The sequence below is a fragment of the Podarcis filfolensis genome, assembly GCF_964270895.1.
Source record: "Podarcis filfolensis genome assembly, chromosome: 3".
In the NCBI taxonomy this organism is placed as follows: Eukaryota; Metazoa; Chordata; class Lepidosauria; order Squamata; family Lacertidae; genus Podarcis; species Podarcis filfolensis.
The window spans coordinates 40,039,755-40,062,764 of NC_139606.1; the positions used below are offsets into that span (position 1 = coordinate 40,039,755).

The 23,010-nt window shown below is 42.9% G+C and overlaps 1 protein-coding gene across 7 annotated transcripts in view; it reads right to left on the reverse strand.

Annotated features, from left to right (window-relative positions):
• Positions 1–23,010, reverse strand: part of IMPG1 (interphotoreceptor matrix proteoglycan 1) — a 71,955-nt gene that overhangs the window by 3,965 nt on the left and 44,980 nt on the right. For 2 of the 7 annotated variants that reach the window (XM_083608128.1, XM_083608127.1), the window contains 7 exons: positions 21,717–22,056; positions 10,278–10,816; positions 8,192–8,411; positions 3,733–3,943; positions 1,208–1,375; positions 1,011–1,113; positions 606–683 (listed from right to left, as the gene is read on the reverse strand). In XM_083608128.1, the coding sequence (XP_083464254.1) occupies positions 675–683; positions 1,011–1,113; positions 1,208–1,375; positions 3,733–3,943; positions 8,192–8,411; positions 10,278–10,816; positions 21,717–22,056 (1,590 nt within the window). In that variant the 3' untranslated portion in view covers positions 606–674. Of the gene's footprint in view, positions 1–605; positions 684–762; positions 1,114–1,207; positions 1,376–3,732; positions 3,944–8,191; positions 8,412–10,277; positions 10,817–21,716; positions 22,057–23,010 lie in introns of those variants that run through there. The other 5 variants (XM_083608124.1, XM_083608126.1, XM_083608125.1 and 2 more) reach the window with 4 other exon arrangements.

A 23,010-nucleotide genomic window follows, 5' to 3' on the forward strand; every position in this document is an offset into this window, starting at 1 on the left:
GCCCACTAACAGAGTTAAATACAGATCCAGTGCTAATACTGTTTAGAATTGCTGAAGGAAGCAAAGTGCTTAGTCCTTCTGGCTTAGTCCTTCTTCCATCCTTCCCTTATTCCATCGTTACCTTCATCTACCAGTGCAAACAAATATGTAAGTCTGTATTCTACTAATCATTAACTGAATTGAAATTTCACAGTAGAAGGTTCTGTGAATGTTTTAGAAGTCCACTACCTCACTTGGACACAAGATCTGGAAAAATGCTTCCTTCTTCCAATACCCACACCATGCTGCTGCCCACAAGTTGGGCAGAGAATTCAGGGAGGGGGGACGATGACGATGACAGACAGACATTTTTGCTCACCCCTGGAATCCAGTTTATACTCCAAGATCCTCTCCTTTAGTAGTTTGTACCAGGCCTTTGTAGTGCTCAAGTTTTCTTTTACTTTCACACCACTCTTCAATGATTGTTTAGGCTCTTTTAAAAAGGGCTCAACTATAGCAGTGGCAAATAAATACATGAAGGGTGTGTTCTGACTCTCAAAGGTATATATATTGAGAGGAGGTTTCCACACAATATATAGCTATTTACAAAAAGAAAAACCACAAACCTTTATGTCCGCTGACTGTTGCCTAGAATTCAGGGCGTCAGATACTAACTCATCAGTCTTTGCTTTGTATCAGGTGGCCTGTAAGGAAAAGAAGGATATGAATGTTTACTGCATGCTAGGCAAGCCATCAAAGCCAAAAAGCTAGAGCAGAAAGTGCTAATAAGAATGTTCTGGTCTGAAGCTGTGACAAGAGGTTTTAGAGACAGTGAGGGTTAGTCCTTTTTAGTTGTGGAACACCAAAGGCAAGTTGAAGTTGGTTGTTAACAAGGGCAACTCAGAGAAGACACATGTTGAAGAGGAACGAGTAGTATTTGCATGCATTTTACCTCCATGCTCTGTTCTGTGCTCATGCTTTTGCAATGCTCCTTGATCACTGCTCTCTGAAGGACTGATACAAGCACTTACGTTACATGGCCCATGACACAAACTACTGATGGGTTCATGGTGGTCAAAGGCAGGATTAATTCTGACAGCATTCTCTGTGTTGCTTTGGCTGAGAGGAGGACCTCTACAAGGCAGAACATGTTTGTTTAGGGTAAGACTTCCTGTCTGTAGTTTTTAAAAGTTCCAAAAAACTGTTGGGGGAGGGTTAAGCTGCTTACTCCAGTTTAGGCTTGGTATTGCATTTTCTTCGCAACTTATATATTAAAGTGACGAGAAGAATAACTAGGCTTAATAAGCCAAGCATCAAAGCTTTGGAGATGTTGGACCGGGTAGGTGCTGGAGCGTATTTTGCACAACGCCCTCGGCTGTTTCTACGGGCTGGGCATCTAAAACATGGAGGGAAAGGGAAGCAAAGCAGTTTTATGTCAAAACAAGACCAAGGGCATGCAGGAAAAACAATTCAAAACAGGTTCTCCATGCCTGTCCTAAACCCTTTAATCTGTGTTAGGTTTTAGGACTTTTCTTTTTATTCCACTTTTTATGCTGCATTTATATTTATCAGCCGGCACCCAAAGTGTGAGTAGGCCCAGTAGAACTTCCCCTTCCTATCTTTCCCCCAGCTCAGATATGCTCCAGGGGTCCCCACAACCACTCAGAGTGGAGTTTGGAGGCACACAGGGGCAAGAGAGTGAAGGGGAAGTCCTGTAGCTCATGTGGATGTCAATTCCACAAGGGGGCTGACTCCACTGAATGCCAGTCATTTATAGAATAGCTCAGTTGGTTAGAACATGGTGCTGATAATGCCAAAGTTGCAGGTTCGATGCCCCATAGGACAGCTGCATATTCCTGCATTGCAGGGAGTTCCTCAGGGTCCCTTCCAACTCTGTAATTCTATGGTTCCATATTAACTTTTAAATTGTTTGATTTCTTCTTATAAGACACCCTGAGGACTGCTATAGAGTGCGCTATAAATGCTGTACATAAATTATGGTAATAACACTGTAATAGAATTGCTAATAATAACGTGGTGCAAGTGGCTGACAGGCAAATGTGTGTTCATTCAGGTTCATTTCCTATACGGTGACATCTCCCACCACAAGCACGGTGAAGTCTCAGATACTTACCTCATGAAGCTCCATATGCTCACTTGGGATGGTGGAAGGTCCTATAAGGAAAAGAGCTTGGAGCAGGTCTTCCTCACAAGAGGTGTCTGGGAGGCAAGGAAAGGCCAACCTCCCAGTTTTAGAATATAGAAGCAGGGGATTGTATCCAAAGCAACACAGTGGAGTTCTGCTGGTGCAACGACACTTGCATTTCCTCGACCCACTCCCAAAATGTTCTCCAGAGGGTCTCCCAACCCCTGGAGCTGATTTTGAGGGTGTGCAGGGGGCTTCAGGGGAGAGGAGGGAAGTGTTCCATTCTGCTAGCACATGCCCCTTGCAATAGCAGAACAGGTGCATAGGCTACCAGCCAGTGCATGAATTCCTCTCTCCATAACAGGCCTGAATATAGGAAGATTTGCATTTTTATTTTGTTTTTCTATTATGCCTGATGAGGCGATTGAAGGATTTCCTGTCAGTATCTATCAACTAGGCTACGAGGAAACTCCCAAGATTATTTCCTTCAATTTAAAGATTCTTAAAATGAGCTAAATCTAAACAAAGCGTCTGGTCCATTACACAGCTGACAAGTACATGGAATGTTCAAATCTGACAAAAATAAACTTTAATGTTGAAGTCCTTCCCGCTGAGCTGCATGAAGTAGATTCCAGCTTATGGCAAACAATGGAGGCCGGAAGTCAACATGACTATGTGGGAACCAAAAACTTGATGCTGAGCACAGGCGCATAACATAGCACTGGCCCATTTAGGCCAGTACTGTTACTATGGCAAGCAGGAGCTCTCCTGGGATCTTCCCAGTCCTGCTACCAGAGAGCTTTACAATTGGATGCCATAAACCACTGTTCACTCCCTAGTCAATGTCTAACCAAGAATAATGGCTGCATTCTGTCATGTGATGCTGTTTGCATGATGCAATAGATTCCATAATATCTTTCAAATTCTACAGCAACACTGATATTCACAATACAGTGGTACCTCAGGTTAAGTACTTAATTCATTCCGGAGGTCTGTTCTTAACCTGAAACTGTTCTTAACCTGAAACACCACTTTAGTTAATGGGGCCTCCTGCTTCTGCCGCGCTGCCGGAGCCCGATTTCTGTTCTTATCCTGAAGCAAAGTTCTTAACCTGAAGCACTATTTCTGGGTTAGCGGAGTCTGTAACCTGAAGTGTATGTAACCTGAAGCGTATGTAACCTGAAGCGTATGTAACCCGAGGTACCACTGTATTCATAATCACAATCAGTCCTGCCATCCTCACAGGCATACTTGGTAGGGATGTGGGGATAGGGCCTTCTCAGTGGCTGCCCCCAAAACTTTGGAACTCCCTCCCTGGAGAAGCTAGACTGGCTCCTTCCTCTTCTGGAAGGACAACAAGGAACAGACTTCTTTTAATGAAAGGGTTGGTGCCCTGCTGCTATTATTATAAATATCTGTATGTTTTTAATTGTGTGTGTGTGTTTGATTAGTGTTTAATTGTTTTAAATGATTTTTTAAAACAAATAATTTATATAAAAAATGTTTTTAGCTGTTCTTATCCCCCCCCTTAAGCCGCCTTGGGTCACTGCCAAGGGAAAAGAAGGGTATAAATAAATACATAATAATATAATAGTGGTGACACTTACCTACACACTGCCCCTCTTCCTGGAACCAGTTCACACTTGCCACCATTAACACACAAGTGTGGCTCAATTTCACACAGGCTACGGCACGGCAGGCCATCTCTTCGTACATAACCAGGCTTACAAAGGCAATCGGCCTCTTTCGTCCAGTCATTCTTTACGCACTGTGAAAATTCGTCGCATCCCATGAACTTGCAAGGATCCGCTTGATCAGCTGTAAAAGAAAAGGATAATCTTTTTTAAAAAATGGGTCCATTGCTGCAGTGCCACGTACACTTGGCAAAAACTTACTCTTGACTGAGGAGGGAAACAGGAGCTCCCCCCACAAGTACGAGTCTATCAGTCAAATACATCTTAGAAGAAGAGCCAGCATCATTTTGCATTTACAAGCTGCGGTTATGGATTCTTTTCTTTGGTGATCTGGCTTTCTCTTTACTTGATTCTCCTGCCTGTGACAGTCGTATGCTCAGACTAATAATGGAGTTGCCTATTACAAATAATGGGAGCCCTGTATCTAGTGCTCCTCTCCATGTCTTAATACAATTCACCCCACGTTCTAACAAGCTTGATTCAGTATGCAAGGAATTGCCAGTGCTGGCATTAGTACAACCAAGAGGCTATTGCATGGCTGGCAAGCTAGGGTGGCTCTGGACAAGCTGAGACACAGAAGCCCACCTGAAAATGGCCCAAGTCCCACCAGTGGTTCCTAGTCTACTGTTTGAGAAACACTGGTATGATGACACCACTGGTATTTATTATAAGATTTCTTAACTGATCTTTTTGGAAATCCACCAGCATTATCAGATCTTGAAGATCTCCCAACTCTTAGAACCACTAGCTAGGAACAACTGTGGGAGAGCGCTACTACTCTCAAGCCCTCCTTGTAGGATTCCTGAAGGCAACTGTTTGACCACTGTGGGAAGCAGGATCCTGGCCATGACAAGTCATTGGTCTGATCCAGCAGGGCTTTTATTTCTGGAAAGGAGTCCTCTTCCCTCTCTGAAATAGTCTGCTACCCACACAAGCCTGCGACTCATAGCTGCGTGTGTCACTTGGCTCAGTTTCCTTGGCAGTCTGCCTCATCTCCAAATATCTGAGAACCAGTATGTAGATCTTTTTTCTCATTTTCCCACAACACTGAACTTTTAATTTTATATCTCCCAGGCTTTCTAAAAAAGAGAATGTAACAGTGTTTAAAAAATCCTTTAGGACATGCTAAGGAAACTGGTTCAAGTAATTGTGTGCCTTGCACAGAATTTATTAGAATATCCGTTATAGTTAGCAATCCCCAACTCGGTTTACAATACTGAAATAAAAGCCATCTTTTAATCTGGAGATTATATATTTCTGCAGAATCTTAGGAACAAAGTTGGTTCAGACATAATCCTATTTTTTCAAGTAATGAGTTTTCATCCTACCCTTAAAACAAATAATAGGAAAGCAAGATATATTTGTTCTTCTACATATACCAATCAGGCATTTGTCGACTTCAGTTTTCATTCATAGTTCATCCATTCATCTAGTCCAGGGTTTCCCAATTTTTTCAGCTGTTTTTGGACTACAACTCCCATCATCCCTAGCTAGCAGGAACAGTGGTCAGGGATCATAGGAGCCAACTCCTAGGGTGTCTCAATAAAATATTTGAGGGGACCCCCCAAGTTGATAGGTGTTGCTGTTCAAATGTTTTGTGAAACTTGTGATTGATTATGCAGGGTGGGACTTACCTGGGTCCCCCATTATTTTATTCCAGTTGGCACCCTGTCGGAGATGATGGGAGTTGTAGTCAAACAACAGCTGGAGACCCAAGTTTGGGAAACCCTAATCTAGTCCCATCCCTTGCTCAGTGCAAGAAATCCAGACTAAGAGCATTCCCCAAGAGATGGCTCTCCAAAGAATCTCATGCGCTGCCACCCAGGTAAATGGTTCCGCTGTTGAACTGTTCTTAACTTTAATTATTTTCTCCTAACGTTCAGTTGACATCCACCCTCATAAAAGCACAAGGAGAGCAGCCCTGGTGGATCAAGAACAGTGTCCCATCTAGTCTCAGTATCCTGTTCTATTAGCTGCCGGTGGGAAGCCCACAAACAGAACCTGAGCACAACCGCACCTGACTGATGATTTCAAACAACTGGTACTCAGAAGCATATTGCCTCCATCAGTGGAGGAACAACATAGCTATTAGGATTAGTAGTCACTGGAAGCCTTAGCCTCTATGAATTTGTCTAATCCTTTTATAAAGTCATCCTGTTACTTAATCCCATTAGATCTAGACCTGCCCTCTTGGGCAGCAGACAAGATGTCTCTGCCCTCTTGTAGGTGACAGTCCTTCAGGTATCTGACTACAGCTATCATGTCCTCTGTGTCTTCCCTTCTCCAGGCTAAAGAGACCTAGTTCCTTCACCCGTTCTTCATAGGACTTCTTTGCAGGACCCTTGACCATTGTTGTCCTCTGAACCAGCTCCAAATGTCTACAACCTTCTCAAACTGCAGTGCTGAAGAACCCCCAGAGGAGGTCTGGCTACTGCAGTGTCTCATGCCTTCAGACGTACATAAAAACAAATGGTCAACTATGTTTGGTTTTGCTTACAGTGCTGCATGGAATCTCACATTTTAATCCACAAACTTTGTTCTAGTCAGAAAAGGGACACAATCTAACACCCATCTTGTTTATCTCATTTAAATGTGGCATCAACATTCCAGGCCGTGAGGTAGAAGGAGGATCCTTCAGGACTGTTGTCAAGACAACATTTTTAAGTCATGAAGTACACAGTGACACACACAACTTCAGATAAGGAGTTCACATTGCACAGTTGCTATGCCACCTTGAGATATTTCTCACAGTTACTGTTTGTGCTTGCATTAAGGTTCTCTCAGTTACTGTAGCCTGGCTGCCAGCCTCCTCACCCTTCCTTGGTCAGCAGACAGTTTTCTGTTGTTAAAAATGCACACTCAGCTTCCTACTCCACCCAAGCATATAACCTCAATGTAACATGTGCTTATCTCACAGCAGGGTACTCAGTGCCCATTATGCCATGTTCCTGAAGTGTGACCCTTCAAAGGAATGAGAACTCAGGTCTGTAATGCCTGATGAACTCTTTCACCAGTTTTGTAGAATGGGTGGCCAAATAAACAGATGCTCTTTAGTGCTGCAGCTGTCATAGGAAGTGTGCGCAAATCAGCAGAGTAACTAAATGAAAGCAGCATGTTGACCAGAAAACCAAGTGATCCTTGGGCTATGTTGAGACATGTGAGATACATTCTGGGAGCACATTCTAAGAAGAGTCCACCGTTTTCATTCTACTCTTAGATTTGCTTGTGGGAAAGGTCAATTCGTTAAAAGAGAGACTCAGTTCTCTGCCATGTTCTACATGATGTTTGGCCGGACATTGGCCAGGGCACTGAACAGCTAGGAAATCTCCCCACAGCCCTACAGGAGCTGCTCCCAATGAAAAGCTGCAGCAGACCTGCAGCTGCAGAAGGATTGTTTCAGTCACCAGGCTGGGCCCTCCCAGCACAAGATCCCTGCTGCTGCTTCACTTGGCAGGATGGGCCTCTTACTCTTGAGTGATTCTGTTGGTGCTCTCTGTAAGCGTGAAGTACATAGAACATTTGCCAGAACTCCCACTGGCTTCATTTGGACTGTGGGCAAAATAATATCTTCCTTGATTTTGGCCTATGCATCCTTTTTTTCCTCAATAAAAGTAAATATGCAGTATAGTCAGTTTCTCTCTAGGTACCTTTTTGTCAATGCTAAGGAACGCTTAGGGACACGGGTGGCGCTGTGGGTTAAACCACAGAGCCTTGGACTTGCCGATCAGAAGGTCAGCGGTTCAAATCCCCACAATGGGGTGAGCTCCTGTTGCTCGGTCCTAGCTCCTGCCAACCTAGCAGTTCGAAAGCACGTCAAAGTGCAAGCAGATAAATAGGTACCGCTCTGGCGGGAAGGTAAACGGCATTTCCGTGCGCTGCTCTGGTTCACCAGAAGCGGCTTAGTCATGCTGGCCACATGACCCGGAAGCTGTACGCCAGCTCCCTTGGCCAATAAAGCGAGATGAGCGCCGCAACCCCAGAGTCGGCCACGACTGGACCTAATGGTCAGGGGTCCCTTTACCTTTACCTTTTCAGGAATGCTTAAGAGCTTTACATTTTGTTATAAATAAAAAAGTGCAAACAACATGTGCCTCATGTTAGCTTAGAATGCATATATTTCTTGCAATGTTTCTTGTCAAAATACGCATTTCCCCAATTGCTATTTTCTGTTGATAAAAAGCAGCTATTTAAGCTCTTGGGCTCTGTGCCATGTTTCACTGGGTTCTCAGGAGGGACCCTGATCATGACTTAGAGACAACCTGGGGCTTTTCATTCTTCCCGGGCCACCCGTCTTACAGAGAGCAACCGACATCATGAAATGCTTGCAGGAGAGCAATGTTTCTTCCCCCACTGCCCCATTTTTTTACATCACCTGGCTCAATATCAAGGGAATAGCTGTCAATTTCAAGGTTAAGGCGCTGAGCTGCTGCATCACAAAAATCCTCCAGCACACAATGGACAGCCTCTGTGATGTTGTACGGCACTGACTTGGCAAACTTCATTTTGCTGTTGACAATCACACTTCCATTGCGGAAGTTCAGTATTTCCAGTTGCTTGAAGCCTGTTAGGTTGGACTGTAGGTAAGGAAGAAGCTACAAAAAGAAAAAAGAAAAGAGAAAACTTTAAGTCAGTCGTGTCCAAACTTTTCAAAGAGGGCCAGATTTTACGAAGTGAAGGGCCGTGGGGGCCGACCAAAGGGTCAACTAAAGTTGTTGATTTTTTTTAAGGGTTGGAGTTGTTGAGCTTCTTTTAGGATTGAAGTTGTTGAGGGTTTTTACGATTTTACCCCAGGAAATAAACTGCCACAGGGGCCAGATTAAATCGACCAGAAGGCAGGATTAGGCCTCTGAAACAGACTTCGGGCATGCCTGCTTTAAGTCCTCTATCACTGCCCATGTATCATTGATTCCACTTATTTTCACTTTTCATTTTAGGGAACATAAATCAACTGCTCTGTTTCACTGACTTTATTAGCAGACTTTACATCTGCTACCAGGTTAAGTTTCTCAGTTAGTCTTTTAACTGTCTCTCTGGTTAGATCTTCTTCAATAATCTATTAAGATAGATAGAGTGCGATTTTCCTTCTAATTAAATTTCATAGGCTGCAATCCAGTTAAAAAAGAAATCAATGGGACTTAAACATGCTTAAATGTGAATTGCAGCCATAGGCAAGGCAGTTCTATGGTTTCAAGAGGGTTTTGTGTGTTGTTAGTTGTTAAAAGGAGAAAGTGAGCCTTGGATATTTATGTCCCAGCTGCCAAAGTCAACAATGGGTATTTGTGTATACTGGGAGCTCTGCATTGCATAGCCAATAACTGAGCATGTTTTATATGTTCTTTCATGGCAAGGAGAGCTAGCACCCTCCAGCTATGATTATTCACACTTCCAACCTCAGCCTTCTGGCTGAGGAAGCCAAAAGAGTCCGGCCCTGCAATGGCAGCAGGAGTGATCAGTGGTAGCTAAGGTAGTTCAAGGGATGCCATTCTATTTATCTTCTGGTGCTGGTTTCCCTTCATGCACACCTAAAAGGGAGGCCCTATCCTCTCATGCCTGCTGGGCTCTGCTGGGAGAAGTTAAAATATTCTCTCTCCAGCTTTTCCTCTTCCAGAGGTGCTGGTGATAGAGCCACAGTTTGAGAGGAAGACTTTAACCACCACCATAGCTAAATACACAACTCAGGTGAAGAACAACCAGATAAAATTCAGGGAAGTGCGGATTTTGAAAAATTAGTGTGTTTGGGGTTTTCTATTGTTTCAGAATTGACACCGAAGAATTGATGCTTTTGAATTATGGTGTTGGAGGAGACTCTTGAGAGTCCCATGGACTGCAAGAAGATCAAGCCTCTCCATTCTTAAGGAAATCAGCCCTGAGTGCTCACAGGAAGGACAGATCGTGAAGCTGAGGCTCCAATACTTTGGCCACCTCATGAGAAGAGAAGACTCCCTGGAAAAGACCCTGATGTTGGGAAAGATGGAGGGCGCAAGGAGAAGGGGACAACAGAGGACGAGATGGTTGGATAGTGTTCTCGAAGCTACCAGCATGAGTTTGACCAAACTGCGGGAGGCAGTGGAAGACAGGAGTGTCTGGCGTGCTCTGGTCCATGGGGTCACAAAGAGTCGGACATGACTAAACGACTACACAACAACAACAATTGTTTCAGAAAGTACAGGTTAGGTTTGCCGTTAAGTGTGAATTGACTTCCTCTTCCAACCCAAGTTGAGGCAGGGATGAGGTTGAAACTACATCATCATCATCATCATCATCAAATTTCTTTGCTGCCCTTCATCACATGTGATTAGCATCATGAACAGGGTTGGGTAGTAAGAAGAGTAGGTGCCAGTTTTCTTTTTAAAATGCTTTTCATTATTTGGAATTTGTTTTTAACTTGGGGAATGGCAGGGGGGGCGCCTAACAGCTTGCAAATATAAATGCATTAAAGCCAATTCTTTGCCACCTACCAGCTGCATGAACTGTTGTTCGAGTGCTTTGTATTCTGAGGAACTCCGATTGAAGAGGTCATCGGAAAACCGCATGTTGGTTACTCTCAAGCTGAAGAAGACTACTAGCTCTTTGCCTTTGGCTGCAGTTGTCATTGAGCTGGTGGTGACGTACTTCAGTGGAGGAGCTGGAGTCATATCTGGAGTTTCAGGCAGTGCATAGTAGCCACTTCCATCCTCACTAATTGTTGCTGGCCTCATGATGTCAACCGTATCTAGTTCAGTAGCAATATCTTGCACCCCCAAGTCAAATCCTGTAGGGATGTCACCGTCAGTCACTGCCCACCCAGAGCTTGTTGCTTCGAAAGACTGGTCAATGACAACAGAAGGACCACTGGTAGTCACAGCAGGCAATAAAATGATCTGATCTGTAGGCCCCAAAATATCATCTTCAGGAAGAGAGGTGGGAAGAGCAGGAGAACCAATGACATATGGTATAGTAGTTATTGCAGCCAAAATCTCATCGCCTGAAGATTCCAGTTCATCAGTAATCTTTACATCTAAAAAGGAAACAACATGTTGAACAACAACACTGTAGAAAACACACATTTAAGGTCTGCTATGGAAGATGTCAAAGCAGAATCGTATACCTATTATGGCATTTATGCCCTACTTTCCACTGAAAACACGCACACAAGATGGCTAAAGAATAATTAAAATCCAATTCGGGTAATTGAAATGACAGTAATTCGGCAAAATACAAATCAGGGCGCCTTATTAAAATGTCAATAAGCTGCAGCAAATAAATACAGGAATTCAATCTGTTATAGTCTCAAAAGTCCAACAGAACAACAGTGTTCTAGCTAACCGCCTGGCTGAGTGAAAGTGAGGCATCCATCCATATGGAATGAGTTCCACAAGAACTTACCCATGCCTCCTCTCCCACAAACACACTAATTCAAACAGAGGAGGCATGTGAAACATGAATTCCAGGGAAATCTTAATGTGTCAACTCAAACAATGTTCTCTTTATTCTAGTAAGGACCATATTCAGATGAAATATTGTCCTACTTCTTCAACTCTGCTCACACCGTCATCTCCTTGCATTTGGTGCATGCATACAGAGGAAGGAGGACCACCTGGGTTAGCCCTAACCTCAATGTTATGCACCTGCATTTGACATCTTGGGGAGGGGAGAGGTAAGCCCTGCCTTGCACAATTGACCACCAGACGTGGCACGCACACACCATTTGAATGGCAATGCCTATCAACTTTGGAGGGCCCCGTCCCCTCAAATATTTTATTGGGGGGAGGCCGAAGGGACCTTGGCCCCTAGGAGTTGGCTCCTATGAATCTGTGTGTCATCTCAAAAGGAGACCCTATGCATGTGCAGCTGCATAATACTGTGCATGATTTGAAACCCTACATGGTGAACGTTCCCAAGTGAGCTCACACTCCTTCAGATGTATATGTGAAGGCTGCCCTTTTCAAATGTGCTGAATGCATGGATGGCAGAGCAGGCAGAATGCATGACACTGTGGACAGTGCCCGTGGGTGCAGTCCTTTTCTGCCCCCCAGATAGCCACTGTGTCACTTTTAGACATTTCCCCCTAAACTATTATTTTAGTAATGATAACTTTACATGATTACTTTCGCAATTTATCTTAGGTCACCAAATCTCCTTACAGACCGCCCCCTCCCAATCATGTTTTCTCCTAAATGTGCAAAGGCCTTGGCATTCTGTACAGAAATATAGAGTACTCAAGAGTCTGTAACCAAAAGAAATATGACAGGAAAGGGAATTAGAAGCACAGCATAAAGATAAAGGGATGATGACAATTATATCAAGAATAATTCGCTTCAGTAGTATTGTGTCCTACAAGTTGCTATGCTGACATTTCTTGCTCAGAATCTTCATTTTTATGATTAAATCTTCAGCAACTAATTGGTTTGACAAACTGTCGCACCTTTGATGCATGTGCAATTAGGTGCAAATTAGATGACAATGATTTGCCTTTGGTTTGAACATCAAAACGGTAAAGCTGACTATCTCCTAGAGTGTAGTCAATACAAATTTGCTGAATACACTTATGCACATTCTTCAGTTATTCCACAAATTCACCGATTCAATATTTCCTTAATAACTTGCCAACATACCTTGGTCAAAGGCTGAGTGGTTGCAAGACACAGAAGTGGGTTGCTGTTGACTTTTGTTTAGGTAATTATCTTTTAATGAAGTTTGAGTGTGACTGGGTGCAAATGAATGAATGTGGTGGAATAACTTACATTTTGTTTGAACGCAGTGATTTACTTGCTTTTTGTGAATAGATTTAGGTCTGATCTGCAGTTTATTCCCCTCCACAATCCTAGTGAGCATTGCAAAACAGATAACGCAAGTCTCTGCCATCATTTCTCCTATGCTACTGTTTGTTCTGCTATTGCAGTGCTTCTGGCAAATGTCTTTGAAGTTACGTTACACTCACCCACCCTATATAATCACTCTTTAGAGACCCCTTACCAGGAGTGCTTCCTACAAGGGCAACAGGTGGGGAGAAACATCAGTGTTGCATGGATACTGGCTCTAGGGAGCCTGTTTCTCAGATATTTCTCATTGTCACCTATTGACTTAGAAGCTGGGAGCTTTAGTGCTCAAGTTGGTGGGGGAGAATTATTAGCCAAGCTGTGGCACCATCCCTCTACAAAAAGCAGATGGGCTTACTACTACTTAGGAAAATGGAAACTTTTTTGGCTTGTGCATTCTAAAAAGCTGTACTTCATAAACTTAATATTCTCACCACCAGCACCAAGTATCTAGAACCTTGAGTAACTTTACTGATCTGAACCACAAACAGGTTGGGCAACAGGTGAGGTTGAGAAGACCTAACAGCATATAGAGGCTATAAACCTTGTCCCTAAATACACGCTCCTAAGATCATCTATCAAAATCGCTTCCAGGGGTTTGGTGGCCTTACATGAAAGCTTTGTGATAGTTCAGTCAGTAGAGCATGAGACTCTTAATCTCAGGGTTGTGGACTGGAGCCTCATGGTTGTTTTTATTATTATTATTATATGCCACCTAGCCACTCCTGTATTGCAGGGGGTTGAACTAGATGATCCTCGTGGTCCCCTTCCAACTCCACAATTCTATGATTCTATGTCAAACTATATTGAAGTGCATGCCAGGTAGAAAATAAATTTATATACTCACTAACAGAAAAAAAAATGTTATATGCAAAACTTCTCTAAAACAGAACCAATGTACAACTTATGGGAACAGCTACGGTGAAATGGACAGCTACGGTGAAGGATACCAAAAAATTACAAAAATGACTTACAGAAATGGATCCCTGTGATTCAATGCAGGCAACTCCCCATTTGTATGGGGAAGTTGTGTCAGCGCATAAGCCCATTCTGCCCCCACCCCATTCTGCCCATTCCACCCCTTTCCAGGGCCGAAAATGATGTGTGTGTCGGTAGCCGCATGTCAGTCGGGTACGTGCAAAATGGTTGTTGCCTGTATATGGGAGAGAATTTAGGTTTCACAGGAATAGAAGCAGTTTACTATACAAGGTAGTAATATTTATGTGTTAAGTTTTCGTATGAATCTATTACATAATCAGTTGGTAATAAAACATCTAACACGCACACAAGATAGATTGAAATTACATCTTCATTATTAATACTTTCTCTGGTATTGTGAAGAAATTCATTTCATGAAAAAAATGTAATCATTACAGTATGCTTATTATTTGCCACTGTATTTTCTGGGAATGCACTATTTATTTCTGCTTACTGTACTTTAACTATTTTGGGCAGCTTAGAGAATTAGTGTTTCCTAATGAAAGGATTATAAAGTGAGAGCCATGCCACTGAATTCTATTACAGTACCAAAACAGCGTGAGTCTAATTAGATGGCTAATATGACAGGAGGGGAATTGCAGGTCAGAGGAGGCCTATGAAAGAATCCTTTATCCGTAACTCAACTTCCTGTTTTGCTTTTATATTTTGTTGGCTCTCAAGTGCTGCTAAAAAAAAAAAAAGAATATGTAAGGACTACCAAAACATTATAGAAAGCAACATGTAGTTTAAGAACAAAAAGGCATATGCCACAATCCAACAGAGTGTTAAATCTGGGTTAAGTCCACTCAGTGCTTTTTTTTCTGGCGGTGTATTTTTCTGCCCCAAATCAGAGCCTCACGTCTCCTTCCCAAAGCCGGGGAAGTTTCTCCCCAGCTTAGGGACAGAGACATGATGCTCTGGCAGGGTCCGATAGCCCTCCCTTGCGTGGTGAGTACCGGCACCTGTTTTTCTAGAAAAAAAGCACCGAGTCCACTAATTTAAACAAGTTCAAGCACACCTAACTCTGTTTGGACAGAACTCTCAGGGCAGAATATTATTCATTTGATTTAGAATCTATAGGTAAATTTTCAGGTAAAAGCTGTTTACACTGGAATCCTGTACCCAAAAGAACATTTCAATTATATTTCTAGAAAGACCGAAAATGAAATAAGCAGCAAATAGGTATGTATACTGAAGAACTGTGGATGGATTCTTATATTCATGTACGATGTCTAACCCCTTTCTCTCTCTCAGCTTCCACCAACAGCATGCACTTCAGCATGCAGACATAGTGTTGCTGGAAGAACAGGGACAGAATATTTTAAAACACAGCTTCAAGTTTCAATATTTCTGAAAGACTTGTGTCCCCTCTGGCTTAGCTGCTCTGATGTCACAGGGGGTCAGGGTAACTTAGCCCTAAGCAGCAGAGTCCTGAAGGAAATGATCTAGGAAGATCTTAGAATGGGAATTTAGAAGCCAGTGAACAACTTTTGCTAAATTGAACCATGTAAGTACAGCGGTACCTTGGGTTACATACGCTTCAGGTTACATATGCTTCAGCTTACAGACTCCGGTAACCCAGAAATAGCACCTCGGGTTAAGAACTTTGCTTCAGGATGAGAACAGAAATTGTGCTCCGGCGGCGCAGCAGCAGCGGGAGGCCCCATTAGCTAAAGTGGTACTTCAGGTTAAGAACAGTTTCAGGTTAAGAACGGATCTCCAGAACGAATTAAGTACTTAACCTGAGGTACCACTGTACTGTTTGTCACTGGCTTTCAGATTACACCTTGCTGCTACATATACATTTAGCAGTTGCAGAGCATTTTGATGGAAAGCTACTTGTGGCAACAAAAATATGACCTTTGCTCCAAAACACTACCAAAAATAGTAATCAAATGCAGGGAGCGCCTGATTCTCAGCATACTTAACATTTTTCAAAATGAGAGAGGTCGCAAGGGGGCCAAAAAGCTATCTACAGAAGGTAAAAAGAAGAAGTGTAAAGAACTAAAATAACTCTGCTTGTCTGTGTAAGCATACTATTTGGCAGCACTTTAAAATTATATTTTGACAAGCTCAGTACATTGTTATGAGTTTGTGGGTGCCAGAATCCCCTGTGTTATAAGTTCCAGGCTCCTTGCTGTTATGAGTTTCTGGGTGTCGGACACTGAACCCCTGGATTCAGCAAATGTTAAAATATAAGCCAAACCAGTTTCCTGATGAGGTAGTCACCTGGGAGACGAGCCATTAGGAGAACAAAAGGAAGACAATGAGCGATTAGGAAACCAAAGACAGGGGGCTCTATGCCAGATGAGGGGGCACTCCCTCAACTCAGAGTTACTTAGAAGTTTGAAGGAGAGTTTTTAGAGCTGGCTGTGATGTGACCTGGGAGGACAAAAAGGTGTCAGGCTGTTAAAGGCAGCAAGCTGGAGAGCATGAGCATGATGTCTTAAGTCTGTTTGGAGCAAGACCTTGAAGCAAGACCTTCTTGAGTGTTAGTGCTGTGAACCCCTCCAGGTTCAGGTTGTGTATGTATGTAAATAAACAATATATCATAAAGACAGCACAGTCTCTGCTGTGCCTCATTCCCCAAAGCAAACACGGAGCCTGGTTAAACACCTGGAACCCCTGGAATCTCGCACTGCTGGGAGATTGGAGTGGCGTGCAACAATACAATGCACGTTCTCTGTAAATGGAGATGTGATTCCAAATCAAATCTTAAATAGGATGCTTAAACCCTTTGTTTCTCATTTGCTATATGACATATTGAACATTATGGCAAACCCTTTCACAGGCTAATTTAATACCCGGAAACGTAGCTCTATGGTATCAGCGTTTATTGGATGGAGCAATGACAGGAGTCAACAAGGCACAAAACACGTGAAAGAATAAGCCAAGATTCCTAAAAAAGAAAAAAAAAGCAAGCAGAAAATTAGAAACGGAAGAATAACACCAATCCTACTGGTTCAACTGTAATGCCTGTTTCTCTTCAATTAGGTGGACTAAAACTATTTGTTATTTCTCAATACCTAGGGCACATTAGCCCTGGCACATCTTGGTGTGTTTGAATTACATTTTAAGGTGGATTTAAGGCATAACCTATAAAGGATGACTGGCTATGAAGGATCTTGATTTGAAATTCCAATTGTTTCTCCCACCCTTTCACATGTTGGGGACATCCTGAACCAGAGTTCCTTTGAAGGAACATTTTAAAAAGCAATTTGTGTGGAAGAAAATGTGCAACTTTGGCCTATAGTCAATCATGATGCTGCTGCAATTGTCTGCATACTTACTTGGCAATAAGAAGCCTCACTGAACTCAGCAGGACTAAATTCCAAGTAAGCATGCATAGAACTGCACAGTGCTTTTCGGGAAAATAGCTGGGCTGAATCTTGGATGAACATGAAAGCAGCAATGTGTTATTGAAGGAAAGTTTATATCTAACCTGAAAGTTGTGAACGTATTCCTGAAATGTATCTGTACAGCAGTCCTTTTGCAGAAAACAATAACTACAGAATAATGACTGACTTAAAAAAAAACAACTGACAAAAAATATGGATGTTTGAACATAGAAATATGAGCTGTCTGAAAACATCAAGATCAGTGTCTTTATTACAATACCCTGTGCTGCTGATGAAATTGCATGTTGCTTCTCCCAAACCCCAAAAATAACCATTGCACATACAATCTAATATTGCTTTCAGAGTTTCAGCTCCCAGGGCTGAAAAGCTTTCTAACCTTAAAGCAGCACACACAAAAAAAATATCTATATCTATCTATCTGTCTATCTATCTATCTATCATCTATCTATCTATCATCTATCCATCTGGATGTGGAAACAGAAAGCCTTATATTCATCAAAACTTCATGTAATTCTCATAAAAGGTACATAGCTGGACTTACTTTTTCTATCTTCAAAGCATTGACTTCAGCCAGATCATTCTCAACACATCTATAGCAGGAAATGATATTGGTAGACAGTGGATGGTGCTCCTGATGAAAACGTTAACAATGACTTTGTCAGTTTGTGATCAAACAGAATTTGTAAGAACTAAAAGTAAGGATAATGAAATCAGAGTTCTTACCTGACAAGGCTTGCTCATCCAAAAGAATTTTTAAAAGGTCCTGTGTCTCATGTCATTTCGGACGCTTTTGCACTTACACCCACAAACAGTGGCACACTTCTCCAGTGGTAACTTAAGCATGAATGTACTTCACATACCTGCCAAGGGCCCTGGTAAAGATGGGACAACTTGGGGGTTTTTTTGAAGGAGATTGAGGTGGCCATTTTGGGTGATAACCTCACGCACTCTAGCCCACAAAATGCACTTTTTGGGGGCCCACGATGTTCAAATGCCCTGAGACTTTATCTTCTTTCCACATAATCTGAGCACTGGATTCTGTTGTCCTGCCCTGTTTACCTTCCCTTGTATTTATTTAGAACGGATGACAATATTGCCCTTTGTCTCAGCAAATAACACTAGGTCCCTAGAAGTGGAATAGTTTTCGTAAGGTAAAATCTCACCATCATGGCTATGGCAGTGTATTCAGCTTAAGTGTCTGCTCCATCTTGGGCCCACTTTAGTCATTATAATTTTTTTTAAAAAAATAAGATCAAAATATGAAGCTTGGAGGAACCAAAGGGGCATCTCTAGCTGGAATCTGTTGTTGAGAAAATTACTTCCCGTCAGTTCATGGTAAGGCTACTCCTAGATCAGAATAGAATGGGAGCAAGTTATTTAGCATAATGTTTATTTCAAATCATTTCTGAAATGAATAATTCCCTTCTGCTACTTTGGTTAAGAAACCAAAAGCACTAATACCTGTCAGCCCACTAAAAAACAAACAGGATTTGTCTAAAATCCAGCAATCTGGAACATGAGACAGATTTGTGACAACGTCTACAAACTAATGAGATGGAGACGAAAGCTGCATTTGCCTGCAGGCTGTGTCCACGATGTCTGAAAGAAAACCATATTTGTTTTGATCTGTTCAACATTCTGTAAGCACTGAGATGGGCCCCTTTGCATGAATAAACTGCCTGCATGTACTTGGAAATCAAATGAGAACTGATAGTTTCCCTTATTTAAACAGTCCTTTGTTTTCAAGTATTTCCCCCAGTTAGTTCATGCAGAAGCGTGCCTGCAACACACTGAGCTGCCCAGAAAATGCAGCTTCATTTTGTTACAAAACGCCACACAAAGGAGAGAAGATGGTGGAATGATTGGTGTTATAGGTATGTGCAGGTGCTCCAACAGCTCATGCCAAGTGGCAGCCCCTGCCAATAAAGTGGAAAAAGCCACGATACACTCTATCATTTGGCCTGTGCAGTTTTAGTCTTTACGATGTCAGCAAACAGATTGCTGCAGGTGTCGGCTAAACTCACCATCGGTAATCATCAAAGCAATTTCAACACAAAACATGGTCAGTTTCAAATTGACAGAAAAGAGGTTACACATTCCTTTTAAGGTCCACAGTGCAGAGGCATAAAATATGACATTTGAACCATCATACATCAGCTTAAATATATATGTGAACCTGTTGCCCATGCACACAGCCCCTTTGTTGCGAGCGACGGCGGACTTGGAGCTCTCAAATTTCAGTGGCACCTTGTGCGCTGATAAAATCCAGTGCCCACCCCGCCTCTCATGCTCCATTCTACAGCATCATCATGGCGCCCCACGCAGCAATGGTGACCAGTGCAACCGAACTGGTTGCTCTACCCTTAAACTGCCTCTGTTGTGAGCCATGATTAAACAAAGAGGCATCTAACTAACCAGTTTCCTGTTCCATCTGAAACTAAGATTACTAGTTTTGGAACAATCTGGGATACTAAACTACGAACTGAAGTTGGTTTATTATCTTGGAACGTTCCAAAACTGGGAAACTACGGTTTATTAAAAGCTTCCAGATTTAACTATGGCTTGGGTAAAGGGGACAGAAGCCCTTTGACAATCTCAGCTTAATAAACCAAGATATGATTGTTTAAGCTTGTTGGCACAGTTATTTTTTTTCCTCCGTTGCCTGTGGAAAGCATTTCAGAGTACCCTGTTAGCTGCTGCAAACCAGAAAGCCAGATAAGGGAAAGGCAGCTAATGTATCACACATGGAAGCAGACTGGGAATTGCTGTCACTTTGCCATCAGCTGAATGAGTTACAGCAAATCCCTTCATACCCCCTGAGTGTATAACTTCCATTTCATCACTGCCTGTCTGAGTATTTTGTCACAAGCCCTAACAGAAAACACCTTGGATCGCTTTCTCCTGTGTGAACAATGAGCTTCCTGGGAAGCCAAGTTTATTACCTTGCCCTCGTAAACCTTATTCTGAAAGGGACAGTGATAATCTTGACTCCCAACAAACTGGCAGATGTATGCCAAGAAAGGGTGCCTCACATTCAGCATCTTAACACTTCCTTGCTGCCCAGAACTGGCCACTCTGCTCTGAGATGCTGAGAATGTATAGGATCCCAGTGACGCGTGCGCGTTTTTCATGCACCTCATGACGATTCCAGCAAACCTGGAGCCCCATTAAATTGATAGTGACAGCAATGTGAAAGAAGAAAAATGGAACTGCTTTGCAGATCCCAGCTGAGACTTTGAAAATCCTACAGTGCATTCAGGCAAAGGCTCTAGACCCAGGGTGCCAGAGTACCCTGGAAGGCTACATAATGCAGACCACCAAACAGATGATTTGCAGAATAAAAGAATGCTAACTTGTGCACACCACGCTGAGGTATTTCATTTCCGATGTTATATTTTGGGACAATTAACATGCCTATGAATGCAATTGCAGAGAACACCAAGATCATGAAAATAACACACTGAAAAGAGGCAGGTCCCACATCACCTGGTAGCCTGGCTGGGCAGCTGCTGGTTGCCCGCTGTCCCAACCTCCCTTCCCCAGCTGTGATGCTGCTTCTATTTCTATGTTACATCTGAATCACGTCTCGGTTATGAAAGTGATGGAACAATGCCTGGATGTAGTGGCGGATGGGATGAGAGCTAATAAGCTCCAGCTAAAGGCCAATATGATGGAGGCCCCAAGTCTGGCAGGTGACTTATAATGCTGCACTATCCCTGAAGGAGCAGGTGTGCAGAATGCCCAGGTGGTGGGAATGGCACCTTTTACCACCTTTGATTGGTGTTGCAGGTATGACTGCTCTTGGGTCACACTAACCATGCCACACTGACTTGGTAACACCAGGACTGGGCTACTGTGATGTGTTCTACAAGGGGCAACCTTTAAGATTGGTACAGAAGCTGCAGCTAATGCAGAATACAGTGCTTAGGCTGCTGACTAAGGAAGCTTAATGCAAACATTTAACACCGCTTTTTAAAGAACCGCATTGGCTGCCAATACGCTACTGTGGGTGGCACTGTGGGTTAAACCACAGGACTTGCCGAACAGAAGGTTGGCGCTTTGAATCCCCGTGACGGGGTGAGCTCCTGTTGCTCAGTCCCTGCTCCTGCCAACCTAGCAGTTCGAAAGCACGTCAAAGTGCAAGTAGATAAATAGGTACCGCTCTGGCGGGAAGGTAAACGGCATTTCCGTGTGCTGCTCTGGTTCGCCAGAAGCGGTTTAGTCATGCTGGCCACATGACCCGGGAAGCTGTACGCCGGCTCCCTCGGCCAATAAAGCAAGATGAGCGCCGCAACCCCAGAGTCGGCCATGACTGGACCTAATGGTCAGGGGTCCCTTTATCTTTACCTAAAGTCCTAAACTGCTTCCAACTGGGTTATCTGAATGGTTTGCCCTGTATAGATCTGTCTGGAGGGGGCTAGGCCCATTCATGCTGCACTAAACAACATGTGGCTGCTTTCTCTCAGCCTCACCTATCCCACTTACTTCACCTGCAGTATAGGGATGATAATTCTTGCTCACCTTACCAGAGCCTTGTTATTAACTGAGATAATGTATGTGAGTACCACTGAACACTTGACATGCAGTATATACATGCTAAACATTATTATAAGCACAGTTCATTAAAGATGTCTGGAAGGGAAATGCAAGCCTTTCTGCAACAGTAAATGCACATTTTACATATAATGCCATTATCTGCTTACTGTCAACACATGGTATGAACACAGGATCTCCTGTACTGGAAAGGTACTAAATAGCTTACCTTGCTCTGAGAGGATTGTTGAGTCTGTGCTGGGGATCTGGTCTTTCATCTTCTCATCTTCACTCTCCTCATCGCTAACCTCCTGAAAGATACCAGCAGTAAATGTTGCAGGTGTGAATAACTGTTCAGTCGGCATCTCAGAAAAGGCTGGGCTTAAATCATTGCTGGCTGATTGATCTGCTGGAGGTGGTGAATCAGGATCTCCTGGTCTGAGAGGAACCCCAGTACTATCCAAGGCATTGAAAGGCACTGTGGGCATTGGGTAATCTAGAATGAGGTTTGTATCCTCAATGTCATTAACTGTTGCTGGACTTGCATAAACCAGTGGTACTTCAGAGGTCTAGCAAAGAGAAGAAAGAAAGGATGAAGAAAACCTGAAGAGAGGAACAATTGCTATGATAACTGTGGTCCATGGAAGGCCATTTCACACATTAAGGTTGCTAAGTGCTTGTCTATTATGATTTAAGTGTACATTATAGAACCTTGATTTGCTCTGGTTTCTATAAACTGTGCTGCAAACCAGGGGTTGCCTCTGTGTAATGCAGGGTTTCGAACACTTGGGTCTCCAGCTGTTGTTGGACTACAACTCCCATCATCCCTAGCTAGCAGGACCAATAGTCAGGGATGATGGGAACTGTAGTCCAAAAACACCCGGAGACCTAAATTTGGGAAACTCTGGTGTAATGTATACAGGTACACTCCAGAAAATATTTTACAACTGTGTACGTATGTGCGCGCACACATGTATGTATTTTTATTTATAGAGTTTATTATTACACTACTTGTCACATATGGTCCTGGAGTGGCTCATAACAATATAAATATATAAACGTAACATTAACACATTCACCTGTCCTCTCACAAATATTCAAAATACTCTGAAGCAAGAGAACTGCTTCATCCGGCACTAGAAAACTGACAGAGTAGGTGCTAGCTAGACTTCAGGGGAGAGAATATTCTATAGCCCAGGGTGCTATTGCTGAGAAGGCCCTTGGTGTGTCTGTCTATAGGAGAGGGTCATAGATATCCTGGCCTCAGTTAACATTAAAACAATGAACAGGGTGGCGATACAATGACTATTGCAATCGACAGAAGGTAGTATCACCAAGGCAACTATCTGTAAACAAATAATAAACATTCATTGTTTGTTCTCAGTTAACATTGGCAGTACCAGAAGAGCCTCCATAGTCAACATCAAAGGAAGGACAATATGGAGAAGACACCATCTTTCAGGTAACTGGGTCCTAAGGCATTTAAGGCTTTATACATCTGAACTGTTACTTTATAATAGGCC